Raw genomic sequence first — 20391 nt, forward strand, 5'->3', positions numbered from 1 at the left:
TGCAAATTAAGACTTTTAATATTGCTTTCCTAACATTAATGCACTTTAGATCTGACTATTATAACAACAGTCAGACTATTCCCTGATTCTGATTTATTTTGTTCAATTTATTCTCTTGGTATGTATGACAGTTTTAGACATAATATTTCATCTGCAGCTCCAACGGTATCAAACATAGTGTTAGCCTATTTAAGTTTCTGTTGAAGTGTGATGTCAGAAGAGCACTTTCATTCATATTTTTTATATATAAGATTTTAAAGATTGGTAAAGAGACCTACTGGTCTCTCTTCATTCTTCCCTCGTGATCAGCTCACAGAGCCTCAGGATCAGACACATTGATTGGTTGGTAGGTGAAGTTTCTGCAAACTTTCTTCCTCTGCCTCCGTCTGCACTGCTCTGGAGTCCCCCAAACCCCACAGACAACTGTCAGTTAGCCAATCACCACAACACCTCACTGTTGTAGCATCCACAGCCACGTACATCATTGCATGGATGATTGGGTTAGAAACTGAGAGGCTGCAGATCCTCCACAGAGGCTGAATTTGTGATGATAGATTCAAAACCTTCGTTAAAAGACAACAACATGTTGTAAACAGCTAAAAATGCCATGAAGAGAATGTCCAAAAAGTGTTGTTGGTGAATGAAGCAAGAGATCTCAAGGTGCATGTCGTAAAGCAGACTATCCCATTGTAGAGCCTATATGTGCCTCAGCCTGTCTCTGTAGTATTCCAGTAGCTGTAAACTCTGGCTCAAATGGACTATGTTGAATATCTGACTCAAGCTAAATACTGCAAAGCATACCCTCATCTATGACAGCCTTAACCCACTTGTGTTTGGGGATTTCATTTTCTTCTACTTGTATCTGCAAAACAAGCAAAGACTAAGACATCAAGTACAAGATGAAATAGTCAATATGATGTTTGTTTTCTTTTTGGCTGAAAAGCTGATTTTAAAACATGCTTAGAAACAAAGACAACATTGGCAATAGCTGCAGTTAATCAGATAGATTGGGGCTAGGAGAGGGAACTGGAGTGCTGTCTCCTGCCCAACAAGTCTCTATGCTTGTCTCTCAAACATACTAGGAATTCAGCAAATTAAGTAAAACTTGTTTCAGTATACATAGAACTCAATTATGTGATTAAAATACCATAAACGTTTGGTTTGTTTGTATTTCATGTACAGAAATGTGCTGCTAAACTGTTTTGCTGAATTAAACTTTTGGGCACATAGCTTTTCTAAACACCCCCAAATCAGTGATTCCCAGCAGCAGCACCTCTGCAAGCGACAAACAATAGGAAAGTCCTGCTGTGCCACTGATGATTGAGGTGAAAATCTTAACCCTGAGAGACCTGACATTTTCAATTACTGCTTCAATATAACAAATAAGTAATCAATTTTCCCCCAATATATAAACATTTTTAAGAAGTCTTGAGAATTTATCACAATTCCACATATGTGTAGAGGCTTACTGAGGTATTAAGATTATATGCCTAGTATAACTTAAGATACTACTTTATTGTAACACTTTCTCACCTGACTATTGTGCACTTTACAATGGCTTTCTCGGTTCAGTACAATGCCTGGCAGGATGCCAAAACAAATGGAAGACTGAATAAAGCCTTTTTAAAGCAGCTTATTGTAGCTTGTAGAGATCACACACACTCACAATAACCCTTTTGTACTTAAAAAGCCCAATACAATATGACAGAAGAGGTACAATAGCAGACCCTCATATTCCCACACAAATACAGCCTCTCAGTGCCACTTGACATTCACACAGTCTCTCTCACTTCTCACTCATCTCTGTTCCAGGAGGGCCACATGTCCATCCACACTTGGCCACCACCACTTCTGGTGACAGCATGTATATTAAGAGATATACAAGTTATTGCACTTAACAGGAAGCATGTGTTTGAGCTTTACAGCATCACTGAAATGTGAATGTTTCATTAATCTTTCAGCGCTGGTGGCCACTGTCCTGATTTCCTTAAAAAAGAAAAGATGGTTCTCTCAACTTCTGGAAATAACTTTATTATTAAGTTGAGCAATTAAGTACTGAAGTGAACGAAGAGAGTTACGTAGTTATGAACATATATCTTCTGTTCATAAACAGTTTGTCATATGAAATGCTTTTATTTGATTTTTTTCATTGTCTATGTATGTTTGATGCACACATATGATCAAAGAGCTGGGTCAGGACTGCTTATTGTCTGTGTGGGGGTTCAGGAAGTCTTCATCAAGACTAATAGGTCTCTGCCTCTAATTACAGGACCACATACACAAACACACACGCCCACACGCACATGAGAGGATACACACAACAGTGTAGATTGTCATCCTCTATACAGCTAAAAACAAAGCAGGATTTATGTTTAGGCTGCCTAAGCAATGACTCAGTTTATCCTAAAATAAACTTACAACTGAGGGTACACGTGGGCTACTTTATATGAATTGCTTGTTCTCTGATGCAGTAACAGGATTATGTCAGTCCAGTAATTGGTATAGCCCACAAGAGGTGGGCGTGTTAACCCCTCAACTAACCAACCACCTTTAAGTGAAGTCTTGTGTGTTTTAAATCGAGAATAGTTCTATCATATAGGCTTAACATATCTGATAAACTCATTAAAACAATTGAGTTGGCTGAACTTCTACCGAGTACAGTACATGTATGTTTTAATAGTTCAACGTTAACTTTGAGAAATAACTCAAATCAGTCTTTCGGGTTTTTTTTACGGTATCATGGTGTCATTTAAAAAGCTTAAACAATGTATAAGTTAGGTCCTCTATTTGTTTCTTCCATTTTGGAAAGGGCTGGCTCCCTGCCCTGCGCGCGCACTCCGGGCTCTAATTGGAGCGCACACTCTCGTGGAGGTTTGGCTTATCGCTGCCGCGCGGCTCAGGAGCAAACTTGGGCAGTTGAAACTTTGACAAACATCGACAGATGTCTGTCACATAACTAAAAATATCTAAAGTAAATGCTGCCTGAAAGCTCTGCTCATGTCTGACGAGGGAGAGGAAAGCGACGGCGGCGAGAGAGGGCATCTTTCAAGCTCTCCGTCTCCGACTCCGTCTGTCCGTCTTCCCCAAGGATCTCCTTCCTCCCGGCGGCCGCTGGACCTCTTCTCCTCTGCCTCTCCGCTTCTTGGGGACACTGACCCGCCTTACCTCGCCTCCCCGGAGTGTCTTCAACCGTCCCCTGAGAACCGGGACTCCCTGCACCTCTCAACACCAAAGTTCCAACAGAGCACCGGGGACACCAGCTCTCCGTTTCGTTCCCGGCATGATGTGCGGATAGACGCGGTGTACGACAGCTATGATGACCCGTTTCCCAAGTGGAGAGGACGTGGGGCGGCGAACGCGGAGCGCTTTCAGCACCGCGGACAGAGGCTCCAACGGACTCCGGAGCGCTCGGACCAGGGGAACCACTACTCAGCTGAACACATTGACACTGAGTACAACTCTGAATCCAGGCAAACGTGAGGCACCTTTTTCTAGTCACCTACAACTTTTATGTATTTGTTAATCCACAGCCATAGTTATTGAGAAGAGTGCCCGTGACATGGCCTTGAGTAGGATTTATCTGCGCATTAAAACTCTGCAATTACTGCCATGACAGTTCAAACCTGGCACAGCTGTTCTGGGTTGAGAGAATTTAATCAACAGCTATGATCCGCCTGGCATTTAAACAAGTAGAAGTCAGTTTTTAGTGTGTATAGCAGCTGCTTTCACCTTTCTTTGCAACTACAGATCATATTAATCAGCTTTGCTCTACAGTTTGATTACACCAAGAGGCTGGGCTGTGACATATAGTACAGGCTATCAAAATTACTGGTACACAATCATAAATTCTACTGCCATGCAGAAAACTGGTGCTTTTCTTCACACAATGCGTCAAATTTATCTTAACTGAGTCATATTGTCAACCTATTTGATGTTACTAATCATAATCATAGATATATTTTAAAAATCTAAGCTGTTTAAAGTCTATCCTGCCTTATATCTTCTGATATGACTGTGTGAGGCTGTTGTGGTTGGACTGCGAGTGTCCCTTGAGAATACATGTATGCACAGCATGTATACATGAGGAGGGGAAGGATGTGGGGGTTTGAATGAATTTGTGTCTTTGGGGGCTCTATACTGCTCTACAGTTTGTTGTCCTTGTGCAGTGAGGGAAGGAATTTCTTTATTGGTTCCAGTGCATGAATGCATAAACAGCTGTCAGTGGGGATTGTGTGTGTGTGAGTGTGTGTGAGTGAGGGAGTGTGATTAGTTTGAGTACAGAAGATATACACCGGGGCAAAACCATGTGACGCTGAGCCAGAGCAGCCAGCAGAAATCCGCTGCACAGTTCATCCCCACAATGTCACACTCATCACACTTATCACACACGCTGAACGTGTACAGAGACGCACTTCAAACCCCTGGTTTAGAACCTCTCTGCCATTTTGAAAGTTTAGTGTTCTATATGATATCACCCAGTCCTCCTATATGTTTAACTGCCTCAGATAGGGGCGTAAATGGTGACACTTAGAGGGTTTTCATGTAGCTCTGCTCAGCTGTGATCACATTTTGAAAATGCCAGTCCTCAGTGTTGGCTCTTTGATCTTCCTGAGTCTGCTCCTTTGAAACACCACAGTTCATCTTAAAAGGCCTCGCCTGGGAAAGGAGCATGTATGCTTCCACTGATGGTTAAATGTTGGACATCTATGTGTGAGACATAGAGGGTGAGCATGCCTGTTTCTCATTACCAGTGAAATATGGTGAGCAAGTCACCTTTGATCTTTAAAATTGGCAATTTACTGCTTGAAAGAGTGTCTGTGTGTGTATTTGATAAAGAAAGAAAGCAGAGAGAGGAACTCCTCTTACATATTCTGCTGCACGTCTGTGCACTGATACAGTACTAACTCATTAGTCCCCTCGGTAAATACTCCTGCTGAGTTGAAATATGTATTTCAATGATCCTCTGCAAAATTTGAGATCATACATGATTCCTCCTTAGACCATCTTTTTAACCTCACCAGTAAATAACAAAACCTCCAGAAGATATCAAACTTGTTTATACAACCATACAAAGGTTAGCAATGGTAAAGTCCAAAAATGGCAATAGTCATGTACAAGGGCTTAGTTGTCTTATAGGGCCCCGATCTACCTCATTCAGCTCAGTAGGATGTTACTAATGAGGTTGCTCAACCCATATTTACATTATGGTGATGGTGGCTTGTGGCTGTAGTGAGTCTCATGGGGGCAAAGCCAAAGAGAAACTCAATTGACACATGATTAATGAAATAAAATCCACTCCATGAGGTGATTTGGATTCATGGATAAACAAACAGATGACTCAGCCTGTCTTCCCCCTTTTTCTACTCACACTTTAATATACTAATATACTACCTAACAGTACGTTTGGAACCTGTCCAAGCAGTATATCATTTTTACCATGACAACAAAAGTCCGGTAGTGTTAGGCATGATTAAAGAGCTGTATACTGTATATTGTCAGAGAGTCAGAGCTCGGAGCTTGTTCAGCCCATAGACTGTATAAAATACAACTAAACCCCTCCTCCGTTTTTCATTACCTGCACACATGTGTGCTAACAAGGAGCTTAGGAGGGAGGCATTCTAGTTGTAGGCTTTCTTAATAAACACAAAGGCCAGTTTTACTCCCCACATCTGCAGATTTGAAGATCTAGTGGATGATTTTTATTTGTCATGGAAAAGTGCTAGCGCTAGTTAGAATAGCTGCATAGCTACATGTTTGTAGCTTTAGCTGTAGCTGTAGCTGTGTACCAAGACACACGTCTACATAATGACAAATCAAACAACAAGTAACAGAATCTGTGACCAATCCTTCAGACAGGTCCTGCTGCCTTTCTGGCAGAGGTCGGTTTTACTCCCCACGTCTGCAGATTTAAAGATTTAGTGGATGATTTTTATTTATCATGGATAAGTGCTAGCGCTAGTTAGCATAGCCACATAGCTACATGTCATAGCTGTAGCTGTGTACCAAGACACATGTCGACATACTGATAAATAAAACAATAAGAAACACTAAATCTGTGACCAATCGTTCAGAAAGGTCCTGCTGCAGGCGCCTCTCCGTCAGGATCAGATTCTGGATCAAATTCAGAGGGTTGAAGTAACGCGATCTGTTAGCAGCCGTGTATATTCAGCCAACATGTAAACATTAGATCAACGTGCTGGACAGCCGAGGGCACACCCACTTCCTGAGGGGGCGTGGTCAGAGAGAAAACAGAGTGTTCTGAGGAGGACTGAAGAAGAGGGTTTTTCAGGCATGCCAAAATCTGATTTCAAAGTGTTTTTTTGAGCATAAACTTTAAAGACATGTTTTGGGGACCTCTTAGACCAATATATATTGATGAAAAAAGCGTGATATGTCACCTTTAATAGTGGTGATACTGTATAACTGGAGTCCTATGGAGCCAAAACGATGACTTTAAAGTTTGGTATTGAAAATAAAATTTGGCATTGAAAACACACTCTGAGACTGAAAAAAAAACATTGGCATTGAAACACATATTGAAATTTTTTTTAACGGTATTCTAGTTGTAGGCAAAACAGGTATTGGCATTGAAAACGTTTCATTGAAGTTAAAATCACAAACATCAAATTTTATATCATTTAATTTATAGCAATTTTTGCATTCTAATATTTTTTTTCAATGACAGATTTTTTTTTCAATGACATTTTTCTTTTTTCGAATGCAGTTCTTTTTCAATGATTGAATTTTCAGTTCCAACTTTTTGTCACCGTTTTGGCGTGGAGGGGAGGGTTTGAGGGGAGGGGCTAGAAGGGCGTGATTTACATCATTTTTCATGTGTCATCACAGACTCATGGAACGCCCCCCCCCCCCTGCAGGGCAAGGAAACATACAGTCTATGCTAACTACCTAAGGGTTACGGGAAATGACCGTACTCTGCTGCCAACTACGTGTTTAAACACTTAAAAAGTGCCCAACAGTTGTTTATCAGGTATATGACGAGGAGATAAGCCCGGGTTCTTCTTCTTACAGGGATATTTTATTGTTTTTGACGTGGGGTTATATGAGTTTCATATTACCGATAGATACTACCCACACTAGTTTGTGTGCATTAGCTCACAGTTTACACACCTGCACCACCAGGTAACTCTGGATCTCTCCTGCTCTCCAGTTTAGCTCTGCAGTTCCTCCGCTTTTTCCTCCGGTGCATTGAATCTCCCTTTCCTCTGTAAAGTCCAGCTCATGAAGATGTCCACGCGTGTCTGCAGTAAACGGCACGACATCGGCGTGGTCAGTATCCCTCATTACTAAGTTTAGTTGTATTTTTATGACTTTGAAGCTGCAGACCTGAACAGCTGATCAGTACGTTGCAGGCGGAGGAGCACGTCTGTGTTGTGTCAGTAAATCATGCAAAATCAAACAGGCTTTCTGGTGTCAAAGTGAAGTGCTGAATAAAATCACACGTGGAGCGTACATCTAAACCGAGATGAGTGCTCAGGTCAGAGTATTGTAAAAATGAGCTGAGTTACGTGGCAGGACTGACCGGGTCTGCAGAAACTGTAGCCTAGCTGCTGCTGCTTCTCACTACAGTTTCTCACTACAGGAGCCGAGCTGACCGGGGTCCGTTATGGCTAGTACAATTACTAGTGACATAAAACTCATACAACCCCACTTCATAAACATTGAAATATCCCTGTAAGAATCCAATCTTAGAAATAAAACCCAGAGAGGAGGAGATGTGGATTCATTATATTCAACGCTCTGTTGTCCCTGCTGAGGGAACAAAACACTAATAAAGTCCACACGTCTTTAAACGAACATTTCATTAACGGTATATTGAAGTAAACACAGAGTATTTTAATCATTGTATGAATCAAGTTGATGTAGTACTCCATACATCGTTGCAGTGCGTGGACTGATGTCTACAACTCCGATGCTAACATGTTGACACCGCTAGCTAACGCTAGCTTAGCAATAATGTCGCTGTTCACAGTCTGACACTTTTATCCTGACAGTCTGGTGATGAAGTGTTCTCGGTTAAGTTAAGGAGAATGTTGATATTTAGTGTCGAGGCTTGATGGTAACCTTTCAGTAAGGAAGAGACGGTTTTACGCGTCTGAATGAATGGAAGTAGTCATGTCACTTCGGTCTTTTTTGCCCTCCAGGCTTCTGCGGTGGTCACGTGACTGAAAATTATGCAAATTATGTGTAAATCACGCCCTCCTAGCCCCTCCCCTCAAACCCTCCCCTCCACGCCAAAACGGTGACAAAAAGTTGGAACTGAAAATTCAATCATTGAAAAAAAAAACTGCATTCTAAAAAAGAAAAACGTCCTAGAAAAAAAAATCTGTCATTGAAAAAAAAGTGACATCGAAGAAAAATAATATGATTGTCATTGAAAAAAATATTAGAATGCAAAAATTGCTATAAATTAAAAGATATAAAAATTGATGTTTGTGATTTTAACTTCAATGAAACGTTTTCAATGCCAATACCTGTTTTGATGCCGTTAAAAAAAATTTCAATATGTTTCAATGCCAAGGTTTTTTTTTTCAGTTTCAGGGTGTGTTTTCAATGCCAAATTATATTTTCAATACCAAACATTAAAGTCATCGTTTTGGCTCCATAGAATCCCTTTACTGACTGTTGTGTCTTTAATGAGAGAGGGAGCTGCTTGCTTGCCCCAAAGCTTCGAGTGATCTGCAGCAGTCACTGAGTTACATTCAGCATCCAAATGAAAGCTGGTTAGAGGCCATATGTTTGCAGAGTGGGTTAAAGGGATTAATAGCTGTTACTTACAATCATACACAAGTTGTCCTTAACTGTCAATTAACTCTCAATCAGATTAAGTGTGTCCCATTGCAAAGGTTCGATCTTCTTCTCATAGGCTGACTGAGTTTTACCTGCTTACTGTGAATTGGTGCAGAGCTAATATTAATGAGGACAGTCAAACATCTACCAAGCTATCTGAACCTTCATACATTTACCTCTGGTGTCTGTGAACCAAGCATTAAAGTTACAGTTTTACATGGACCGAAGAGCTGCAGGAAGGCAGAAAGATAACATGTGAGATAGAATGAAGTATTTATACGGTTGTTGCTCTTCTTCTGTGTAGGATGAAATCATAATCTGTTACAACAGCATGATGAATTAAGTTTGCTTGTTTTAATCATAGTACAAGTACTCAAATCCTCAGAGCTCTATACATTATACAAATGTAAGCAGACACATGCACATCCCAATCCCTCCTTCACTCACTAATTGTTCCACATGTTCATGTCTCTGTCTGTCTCTTCTCTCTTTCTCCTTCTCCACACACATACGCTTTCTCCCAATCCATCTCCATTATCCCTGCCTCCTCCTCCTCCTCCTTACACTGAAATTTTAAATCTGCACAGAAATGATGCTGGTGAATTCTATTTCAAATCAGTCAGGGATGGATGGAGAGGAGGATAGAGAATGATGGAAAATGGTGATTCATCAACAGACCATCCAGTCAGACCACCCCCTCGATTATGAAGAACCCCACAATATTTACAAATATGTCTGAGTGTGTGCATGTGTGTGTGATTTTGTATAAATGTTAGATACACCCTTCAGCATAATTCATTATAGTTAATCAACAACACACAAACTATTGCCTAAAGAAAACAGCTGCTGCTTTTATTAGAAGCACCATCAAGACAGTATTCAGTGCATGGCTGTTGTAATAGTTTTCATGTGTGTAGTTGTGTTCTGGCTTCATTACTGATGGTCTGTCCATGAGTGCACCATATATCTATATTTGTATTCTTATGTGTGTTCCTCTGTGGCAGTTGTCTTGTGTGTAAATGAGAGAGAAGGAGAGAAAAAGGGATGGAGAGAAGTAAGCAGATTTCGCAGCCCATCATTGATCTGCAGCCCAAGGCAAACGCAGCTGATTGTGTAAATCAAAAAATCAAGAGCTCTAGACCTTTTAAAGCCTTTGACCATACATTGAATAACTCACTCTCTCCTGTGAACACGTGCACGCACTCTCACACATACATATATTTACAATCTCCAGCAGTGCTATATCTTGGTGAGTACTCCTCAGTATCTTTTGATAGCCCTGGGGAATTTTTTGAATCCTGAACAGTTTTACATTTTCGCCTTTCCCTCTGATGTTCAGTTCTCTATGCATACCCGACAGAAATTCAGCTCTTACCATGATTCTGATTCTTTTCATCAGAGAACAAAGACGTGACTTGAATTGAAGAAGTGAGTAAGTAGGTGTGTCCTCTGAGAATTATTTTTCTTAGGTGTGCTATAAGTGATATAGTGTCACATTTTCATGTTTTAAATACAAGTAAATGTAATTGCTAAATTAGTTACTTGGTGCTATAGAAATGAACTCTTCTGAGTGTAAATTTTCCACTAACAATTTCTTATAATAATAATAATAATAATAATAATAATAATAATAATAATAATAATAATGATAACGTTTATTTCTAAAGCACTTATCAAAACAGATGTTACAAAGTGCTTTACATCATAAAAACCCACAATAAAGAGAACAAAGGATGGGGGGGTGTTATATGGGCTGGCAAGACAATTTAAGAGGAACAGCTGAAAAAAAGAGTAAAAGAGAAACTACTAAAAGCAATTAAAACAATAAAACAATTAAATAATAAAACAATGAGTGAATAAAAGTAGATTGAAAATAAAGATTACATCGTGGATACAATTATATTACAAGAAGGCCTTTCGATAAAAATATGTTTCTGATGCAGCTTGCCTGAGATCCTCAGGCAGGTCTTTCCACAGTCGTGGAGCCTGCACAGCAAACACTCATTCACCCTTAGATTTTAACTTTGTGACGGAAACTTTAAGGAGGTTCCTGCCTGAGGATCCGAGGCTGCGCCTGGGCTGGTAGGGTGACAGCAAATCACAAATATATTCCCTTTACCAATACCACTTTACATGACATTTCCTCTGTTCCCATACTGCCACCCTGTCTCCCTGCTTCTGATTTTTACAGCTTTGGGAAAAAAAACAAGCAATTTTACAATGTGGGTCAGAGTGACAGGCCACAGAGTACATGTAGACATTATAGTATCTTTGTGTTTCAAATATACAGTAAGAGGAATGCCATGGTAGCAAAAAAAAAAAGAGGGTTTTGCTACATCAGGAGTTATTACCTATGGTTCTGGTCTCTATTGACAAAGATGTCCATTTATGTGCTCTGTCCTGCTGGGATGTGACAGTGTGTCACTGGAAATTGTAAAAGTGTTCCATTGGAAAAGACTCACTGAGCAGGAGTCACATTTTCTGCCTTTGCACAGGCATGTGTGGATAGATAAAGACAGATTTATCATCAGTCAAAGTGTCTTTGGTTGACCACTGGTTCACAGTGTGAATTCGTCATGCCAGAACCAATTAGAATGACAGCTCCATCTCTCTTCTGCCAATCAAAGCTGTTGACCTGAGATGGCCTCACAGTGTGCTTTGACCCTGGTGGCATTTCATTGATCTGACCTGGGGCAGATATATCTCAAACGTGCTGGAAGGGTTTCCCCCGAGGTCAGAGTTTGAGAATGTGTTAAGGAGTCCTGATTGGGTTTGAGCTTTCCTCGTCTACATGGAGAGACAGTAATGGCTGTGTGCCTTGTTACACCATAACCAGTTTAGCTAACTAATGGTACTGTCGTTTCCTCTTGCCTCCTTACTCTCATTCTCCTTCCCTTTATTGCTCCTCTCACTTTGTCTCCTCTTGACTGTCTCCAGGATGGAGGCCATGCATCGCCGGCACACCACGCTGAGGGAGAAGGGGCGTCGCCAAGCAGTACGGGGCCCGGCCTACATGTTCAATGAACGTGGCTCAGCACTCACTGGAGAGGAGGAGCGATTCATGGATGCTGCTGAATATGGGAACATTCCCGTGGTCCGCAAAATGCTGGAAGAGTCAAAAACCCTCAACTTCAATTGTGTGGACTACATGGGCCAGAATGCTTTGCAGCTTGCAGTGGGAAACGAGCACCTCGAGGTGACCGAGCTGCTTCTAAAGAAAGATGGTTTGGCCAGGATTGGGGACGGTCTGCTTCTAGCTATCTCAAAGGGTTATGTTCGAATTGTTGAAGCCATTTTAGCACACCCTGCCTTTGGTGGAGGTCTCCGGCTGGCTCTGAGCCCTCTGGAGCAGGAGATGCGTGATGATGACTTTTACGCATATGATGAGGATGGGACGCGCTTCTCCCATGACATCACGCCCGTCATCCTGGCTGCTCACTGCCAGGAGTACGAGATTGTCCACATCCTCTTGACGAAGGGAGCTCGCATAGAGAGGCCTCATGACTACTTTTGTAAGTGTTTAGAGTGTGTGGACAAACAGAAGAAAGACTCGTTCAGTCACTCTCGCTCCAGGATGAATGCATACAAAGGTCTAGCCAGTGCGGCGTACCTGGCGCTCAGCAGTGAAGACCCTGTGCTGACAGCCCTCGAGCTCAGCAACGAACTGGCGAGGCTGGCCAACATTGAAACTGAGTTCAAGGTAAGATGGTTTGTATATGTGTATGTGTTTATTGTATGAGCAGTGTGTTTGACGTTGTACTGAGTCAAATTCTCTTCACTTTTAAATACCAGAACACAAACAAACTTACTTACAAACTTAATTGGCTTGACTTAGATACACTTGGCTGAAAGGTGAAGGAATACTATTTTTTTAGAAAACACACACAAATCATTGAATTTGAAGTCTTTTGAATATTAATCACAGCTATACACTAACTTTAACTTCTCACCAGTATGATCACTGTCCTTTCCATTCTCACTTTCTCAGACAGTCCTTTATTTCTTTATTTGCTTACGAGTTTGGGCAGAATTAAGTCCCCCAGCTAATAGATAATTTGTCGTTCCATCTGAGCCAATGTTTCAATCTGTTCCTGCCAATGAACTAATTTAGTCACTGGATTAGATTTCCCAGAACAGTCCCAAATTTTCAAGACTCTTCTGAACTTCTCATTACTAATTCAATTTAGTCCTTGGCTGTGTTGAAATGAGGTTTGTTACGTGAAACTCTGGATTGTTTCATAGAAGAGATATGAATGTTGTTATGCTTTTGAACTAAGAATAAAGATTCAATAAACACAGCAACACTAAACAGACTTCTATGGGGACGCCGCATGTGGTGGAAAATGCAGTTACTTGTCTGTGTTGATGTCAGTGATTATGGACTGATATGTGGACATCTTGCCACCATGTTGCAGATCACACAGCAGTCCCCTCACACATGCAAATGCTCCAAAATTGGCAGTTGTCCTGAAGCCTGTTCATTGGCTCAATTTGGGGAACGACATGTCCGCCAACATACACTGTATAGCAGGTTTGGGCAGTCTTTACCCAAGAGATGATTCCAGCCCACTGTGCCAGCTGATACACCTGTCTGGAATAAGTTATCTGAGGATATTAAAGACAGACAACACAATGACTAATAAAAGCCAAAAAAGCCGGCTTTGTGCTGACATGTGCTATTCACTGCTCAGTTCCCATTTATTACATTCTGAGTTGAATTTAAATTCAAGATCATAAATGAAAGAGGCACAATCGTAAAATTAAACCGATCATTCAACAGTGATCTGATAACACTGCCTTTTTTTCATTTCCTTACCTATTTGTCTTCCTTTGTTGGCTCATGTGCTGCTTCATTCTGTCCTCTGCTTTGTGTTTATTTGTGTCTGTCCTTATTTATCCTTTCATACATTTTTTGCCCACCTCTGTGTTTGTCATTCAGCCTGTCTGCTCGTCATCCTGCTTCCCATCTGCAGACAAGTTAATGAGAAGGGCTCACCTGAGGGACCACAGTTGTGTTGCAGCTCATCTGTCTCATTACAATCTCATTAACACCCCCTAGTCTTCTCCCTGTATTTTACTCCCTGTCCTTCTTCCAGCATGCTATCATTGAATATTAAATAATGTTGAGACAGGGTGCCAGTGACCTCAGATATCCAGGTTGCATGGATGAAAAATAGACATCAGGGGATTAAGAGTAAGGTAATGGATTGAGGTTTCCTGTAGCTGGGAGTGAGTGTAACGAAGGAATTACTGAAACTGTTCTTGATATCATTTATGACACCTGTACCACACCTGGAGTCTTTGAAAGGTTGTAATGCTGCCAATTCTAGAAGTTTCCAGCTTGTATTGGAACCACTTACTCTCTCAAAGGCTAACAGGGGTTCTACTAAAGAGTTGTCTGTGGACATTTGGGAGACAGAATCAATGGTAGGACTACGTTTTGGCACAAACTATCTTAAGTTATTGACCTGCTAGTGCGCTAGCTAAGCCAACAAACTACTGAGTTTGCTCAATAATAGTTTCATAATGGTCAATAAGGTTTTTGGCTTGGAGAACTGTATGTTCCAATTTTAAATGTATATTTATTTTTGGCCATTTTCACCATTTATTGATAGGACAGCTGAAGAGAGACAGGGAATGTGGGGAGTAGAGAGTGGGGGAGGCCATGCAGCAAATGGACGAGGCTCGAAGTCAAACCAGCAACCTCTGCAACAAGGCCAGTAGCCTCTGTGTATTGGGATAGCAGGGTTCAGGACTCTGACATTGTCCGTGGAACTGCTCTGAAATAAGCTGTGTGTGCTGTGGTTTGTTTGTTTGTTTGCTGCTGTGTAAACATTTGGCTTCAAAGCGTTAGAACTGAATCCTATACATGAGTCTATTTGAGTAGGACACTTCCACATGACATTCTGTCAATTCTTAATCTTGAGGCGGCAATTTGTGCTTCTAGTCTGCTTCTTGTTGAAGCTTGGCTTTTAAATGAGTTTGATCCTACCTTGCACAATTCAGGCAATTTTTATGTTCAATATTTAGCTCTGTTGGCCAAATTTGGTACAGAATGTCCCCCTCAAAAAGTTAAACCCTAACAATATTCCAGGTCCACAATGTTTCATCCATAAGTAGTTAGGGTTCTTTTTATTTTATTTTATTTTTATTTAACCTTTATTTAACCAGGTAAGTCATGAAGAACAAATTCTTATTTCCAGTGATGACCTGGCAAAAGGCACAGCCTTTTGAGGGGTAAAGGGTCAGGGATAACAATAAACAGGGTAAAAACATAAAAGACAAGTTAAACATGACAGGACAGAACAGAGCAAACAACGAACAGCGGCAGCAGGAGTCCAGGATTAAAAAGGATTAAAAGCAGGTGCAGGTGTGTTTAAGGGAGTCCATTAGAGAGTTCCTGAAGGCTGATTTTGAGATATAGTGGACCAGTTTCAACATACACCTTTTCCATCATCTTCTCTCCCCACTGTATTTTGAATTGATGTTATATAGCAAAATAACAGGCATGTATTACAATATGAAGCATTTGATATTACTGTGGTTACATGCTTAATGTAGACAAAGCAAAAACGTGTTGTAAGAGACCCAACTTGGGCATCCTCTTGTGGTAAGGGAATATGAGGGTATGTGCATCTACAAAGTCAAATAAGCAAACCCACTGTCTTGCACATATACGCAGGTTGTCAGAGTACAGAGATGAGAGAGCTGCTCATATGCAGGTTTATTGTTCTTGTGGAAACTGCTAAAGGCATGTCAGGACCTTAGTAATGGAGTAACATTTATCATATTTATTAAACATCTTATATTTCAAGACAGCACATCAACTTCAGAAAAAAAGCCTCTGGACACTCACACAGACACACATAAAGTAACCCCCATCCCCCTTAGCTTCAGGTCAAAAAGGGAGACAGTGAAAGAAAGTGAGCAAGAGGATATCAATGAACATTTTTGATCACATTTACTTTGATCTTGTTTAAAATCTGATGTAGTTCAGCTTAAGTTAGGAGACATACAGTAGCCACAAAGAAAGCACATGGTAGAGACAAACTGATGTTTGAAAGGGCTTCTGATGTGCAACACTACCAATTCTCTCCCTCCCCTTTTATGCTCATCCCTCCACCTTACATCACCCTCCCTCCCTCCCTCCCTCCCTATATATGGGAGGCTTGTGTCATGCCCCCCCCCCCCCCCAACTCCCAGTTCACTCATCTGGAACCGTTCTCACTCTGCTTCACATTGCTCCGTCCCCATTTTCAATCTCAACAACATTGTTCCTCTTCTTTTATCTCAGCCCCCGAGGCACAAACCACATACACTGGGTTGTGATTGGATTTTCAAACATGTCCAATGTATGTAGTGATTCTGAGAGTGTGTTTGCTGTATAATGAAAGTACCATTAATTAAGAGAACATTCTCCAACATAAACTACCCTGAAGCTGTGCCTTTTGCAGAATATAAGCAGACATGGGATTGCAATTGATTTCTTTCACTTATAGCCTGAAGACAAAATACACCAAATGCTGGCTTCAACTGGATGTTACCAAAGTCCCAGTAGATGCTTACTGTCATTGCTTGATGCCTATATATTTTTATATTTAATTTCAGATAGCAATGTTGCCTTTTGACTAACCTTATCAGATTACAGGCATGTTTGACAGATTTTAGATTTTAGACTGTAGACTGCTGTATTCCTGCTGTTTGGTATTTAGGAGTTTGAAAACAGTGTGACTGCACAGAATTTGTCAGGTCACAGTCACAGTCATGCAATCATAGTAAACTCTTGAATGCAAATTGTGTTTTTGGAGGGTATGTACTAAAAGTAGTTTAGGACTCAACCATACCTGCTAGTATAAATAAGTCCCAATCGTGCAGGAAAGTAGAACATAGATTGAATTTGCTGCAGGGACTTGTGCTAAAGGTTTGATGAAAGTCAGCCTGATCTACATACTGTAATATCACTTTGGGCACATGACAGAGTGCTGAATGCATGATAGGAATCAGTCCTTTGGGACACCAAACCTGCCAAAAGCTCCAATCTGCTGAATGTTTGCAGCTTGGCCAACTGTTGAAGAGCAGAACGAGGCAAAGAGTGTAGGGGAAGAGGTGTAAGGAAAACGGGTGAGGAGACGAGGCGCAAAGGGTTTAAAACTACATGTTCAGTGAAAGAGCAGGAACAAATAGGGTTGAAAGACCTTCCTGCAAAGTGGAAGAAATGACCATGTATTGAACTGGGGGATCAACAGTCACAGCCTAATTCAACTTATGAATTTGACAGTGGTGATTATAACTGTAAGTGGTTTGTGCTCCAGAGATTAATAAATGATACCCTCTTTTTCTGTTCAACATTTGGATAAAAGGAAAATGTGGTTCCCAAAGTCTCAAAAGATAATACTTTCATTCCTAGCCTGCAAGTTTTTATCCTGCTTGTTTCAGATCAAATGAAATTAATTTCAGCACCAGCCGCTGACTCAGACAGAGGGGCTGTTGAAAAAGAATAAAATGAAAAACGCACCAGCTGCATGTGGTGCGTTACAGTTTCTCCACAGGAAGCTGCACTGTGTGAGGTACTTTACTATGTATCATGGGGCATCTAAGAGAGTCCATTTGCCACAGTTTTTCCGGCTTGGGAGCACCAGGGGCTTTTAGCATTCACTGCTTTTACACTGAAGATGTTTTACACTAACACTTTTCAAACCTTATGTCGTACATTTTGAAAACTGTATGGCAGAAGAATTCCCTTTAGGATGAATCGAGTTCCATGTTATCTTCACTCAACCAAGAATGTCAATAAGAACAAGTTTTTAATGCAACAGGGTTAACACTGCACATTCTAGTGAAGCTCTGGCAGACATTATGGAGAAAAAGAGAACGGAAAACTGTACACCCTTTACTTAGATGTTAAAACTCAGGAACATGAACATTCCCATATATACCTATAAGTTGAAGGAACGTTTTGTAGAGGGTGCATTTCTTTCAATAAGCATACCTGTCTGGCTTTCACCTGGCTTCATGTTGAAAGTCTTTATTTATGCCAATGCCAATGAGGTGACATGCTAAAACTCAAGGGGAGTTTTTTTTTTTTTTTTTTTTTTTAGAAAAATCAGTCCTCATTAATTTAAATGAATGCACCTGAGTCATTGGAGTGCGGTTTTCAGTTCCTTTTTATATACAAGTGATTTGCCTTGACTGAAATTTGAAAATGCTAGAAAAATAGATTGCAAATCAGTTTTTTAATCAACTGGTTTTATGCAAATACTAAAGGAGTGCAGCAAGACTGAAACTTTTAATTTACCAAATCATTGGCCTTTGTTGCTCACCTAGGGAGACAATTATGTGCAATAAATGAGAGGACTGAGCCCCTGTGTTCACATAGTCACACCTTTTTGTATTTGTTTGTTTGATTCTTTGATTTTGTTTTTCCTCAGATTCTTTTTTATGATTTTCACATTTGGTCTTGTGGGGTAGTTTTGTTCCTGTTTGGATTTATCAAGTTTCAGGCTTTGACATTATTATTTTTTTAGAGGCTAATCAAATGGATGGATGCAAGAACTTGGATTGGAATGTTGAATTGAGTCATAGTCTGCATACAGTTGTTTGAATGGCCTTTGTTGCATCCATGAATGTTTTAGAGTGTATTTGTTATTAATACAATATTATTGTGAGAGTATTCGTTTTATCACAGTATCAGTATGGTGGGCCAGTGACAATTTTTATATGTCAAACTTTGATGATTTCGCTTGCTACCAAGATAAAATATGCCCAGCCCAACTATCTTCTTTTTAGACAAATATTTTCTATAAAGGTAAATCCAGCTCTCTGCTTTAGACTTCAAAGCAACAATACACCTGACCAATTTCCTGAGGTTATTCAAGCTGATTCTGAGACTGAAAGGTCATGAACAAATGCACAATCAAGCGCCATATTACAATTTCAAATGAGAATAAATGACTGTGTTAGGTTGACATTTCTCAGGTCATTAACCATAAAAATGGAGAAATGGCCAAGTCCATGCACGTTGTGCAGCAGACAGAAAAGGCAGAGGAGAAGTTTGAAAGCTCAACTTGAACAAAGATCCCCAAAAACACACAAAAAAGACAAGTGACTGACAACGCTGCATGATAGCATCACAAAGGTGTCAGGAAATCAGCAGTGCAGGTGAAATGTGTTCAGAGAGGGGAAAACTAGGACACCATAAATACAGACAGATGGAAGCATTTGAAGGCTACGTCAGGCCCAAAAGCTTCTTGATAATGCTTGCATTCATACAGTACATTTGAAGAATGTATTTTAATGAATTGTGTATCTTGTGTTTTCCAATGTACTTGTGTCTCTATCTTTGCTCTTTCAAACTCTTTCTCCACTGACCAAATGTTTGTCTGTTTTCATAACTCATGCAGAATGACTACCGCAAGCTGTCCATGCAGTGCAAGGACTTTGTGGTGGGTGTGTTAGACCTCTGTCGGAACACAGAGGAAGTGGAGGCCATACTCAATGGTGATGTGGACCTATGTCCTCCGAGCCCCTACAACCGACCCTGCCTCAGCCGAGTGAAGTTGGCCATCAAGTACGAAGTCAAGAAGGTATGATGATCAAAAAGTGATGACTCAACTATGGGGTGTGTGCCAAGGACTGCTAGAAGTTACAGTTGCAGTGAATATTTTGGTCACATACCATGAAAAAAAATGCTAAACTGGACACTGTGCATCAAGAATCGATTCCCCCTGAACTCTCTACATACCAGGCAGAAGAAACTGGAACGCTTTATGAAGATTATGATAAAGAAAGAGTCCTTTATACTGTGTTTGTATTTTGAAACCTTAGAACCGGGTTAATACTGTATGTATGAGTCCAATGATGCATATCTTTTAAACTCTACACAACCAGATTCTAAAAGCTTTTTCTCCTAAATTCCTTAAATAAAACTGTCTCCAAACTTAGGCAAGCCAGGGTTAGGGATGCTCCAAAGCGACTAATTTCTTAGCCGTTTAAGCAGAAATTCATCATGGAGTCTGCAGGTCAAATTGTTTTGCCAATTGTGGCTAATGTTAGCAGAGCTAGTAACACTAGGTTATTCTCCAGATGCCTGTGCTGGTTACGCATATAGCTCTGGTGAAGTGGGTTCATGCCAGTTCAACTAGTTATAGCCAAAACACAACTTTATTTTCATTTTCTGATTATAATACTGATTAACCCAAGCGGCAACCTCCGGTCTAAAAATATGAGTCCAATGCCAAAGTGCTAAAAACTGCAGTTCATTGAGGATCTGCTTGAGGCTGGCTCTTGAAATACCGGAAGGCACATACACATGAATGGGAAAAAGGCGATCTTTACAGCAGAAATAAACATGTTTACAGCCTGGTACAAAAGACGAGTGTAGTCTGGATAGTTCATTTCTCGATCGGCACACACTGTACGGGGGTGAATTTATTTCTAACGTGGTACTTTCAAAGATGTTGAGATTACAAGTTTTCCAACGAGAGGCACAGCTGACGTGATTGACAGGCGGGAACACTGTAGCTGTTGGCTAGGAGGCTCAAAGCCCTCCTCTTTACTTCACACTCGCTCGACAGCAGCAATATG

General features: G+C 40.7%; 1 protein-coding gene across 1 annotated transcript in view; it reads left to right on the forward strand.

Annotated features, from left to right (window-relative positions):
- Positions 1-20391, forward strand: part of LOC117816905 (short transient receptor potential channel 7-like) — an 87794-nt gene that overhangs the window by 28016 nt on the left and 39387 nt on the right. Inside the window, 2 exon segments of the mRNA XM_034689287.1 lie at positions 11746-12508; positions 19209-19391. Coding sequence (XP_034545178.1) covers positions 11747-12508; positions 19209-19391 — 945 coding nt within the window. The 5' untranslated portion in view covers position 11746.

The sequence above is a fragment of the Notolabrus celidotus genome, chromosome 8 (genome assembly GCF_009762535.1).
Source record: "Notolabrus celidotus isolate fNotCel1 chromosome 8, fNotCel1.pri, whole genome shotgun sequence".
Taxonomy (NCBI): Eukaryota; Metazoa; Chordata; class Actinopteri; order Labriformes; family Labridae; genus Notolabrus; species Notolabrus celidotus.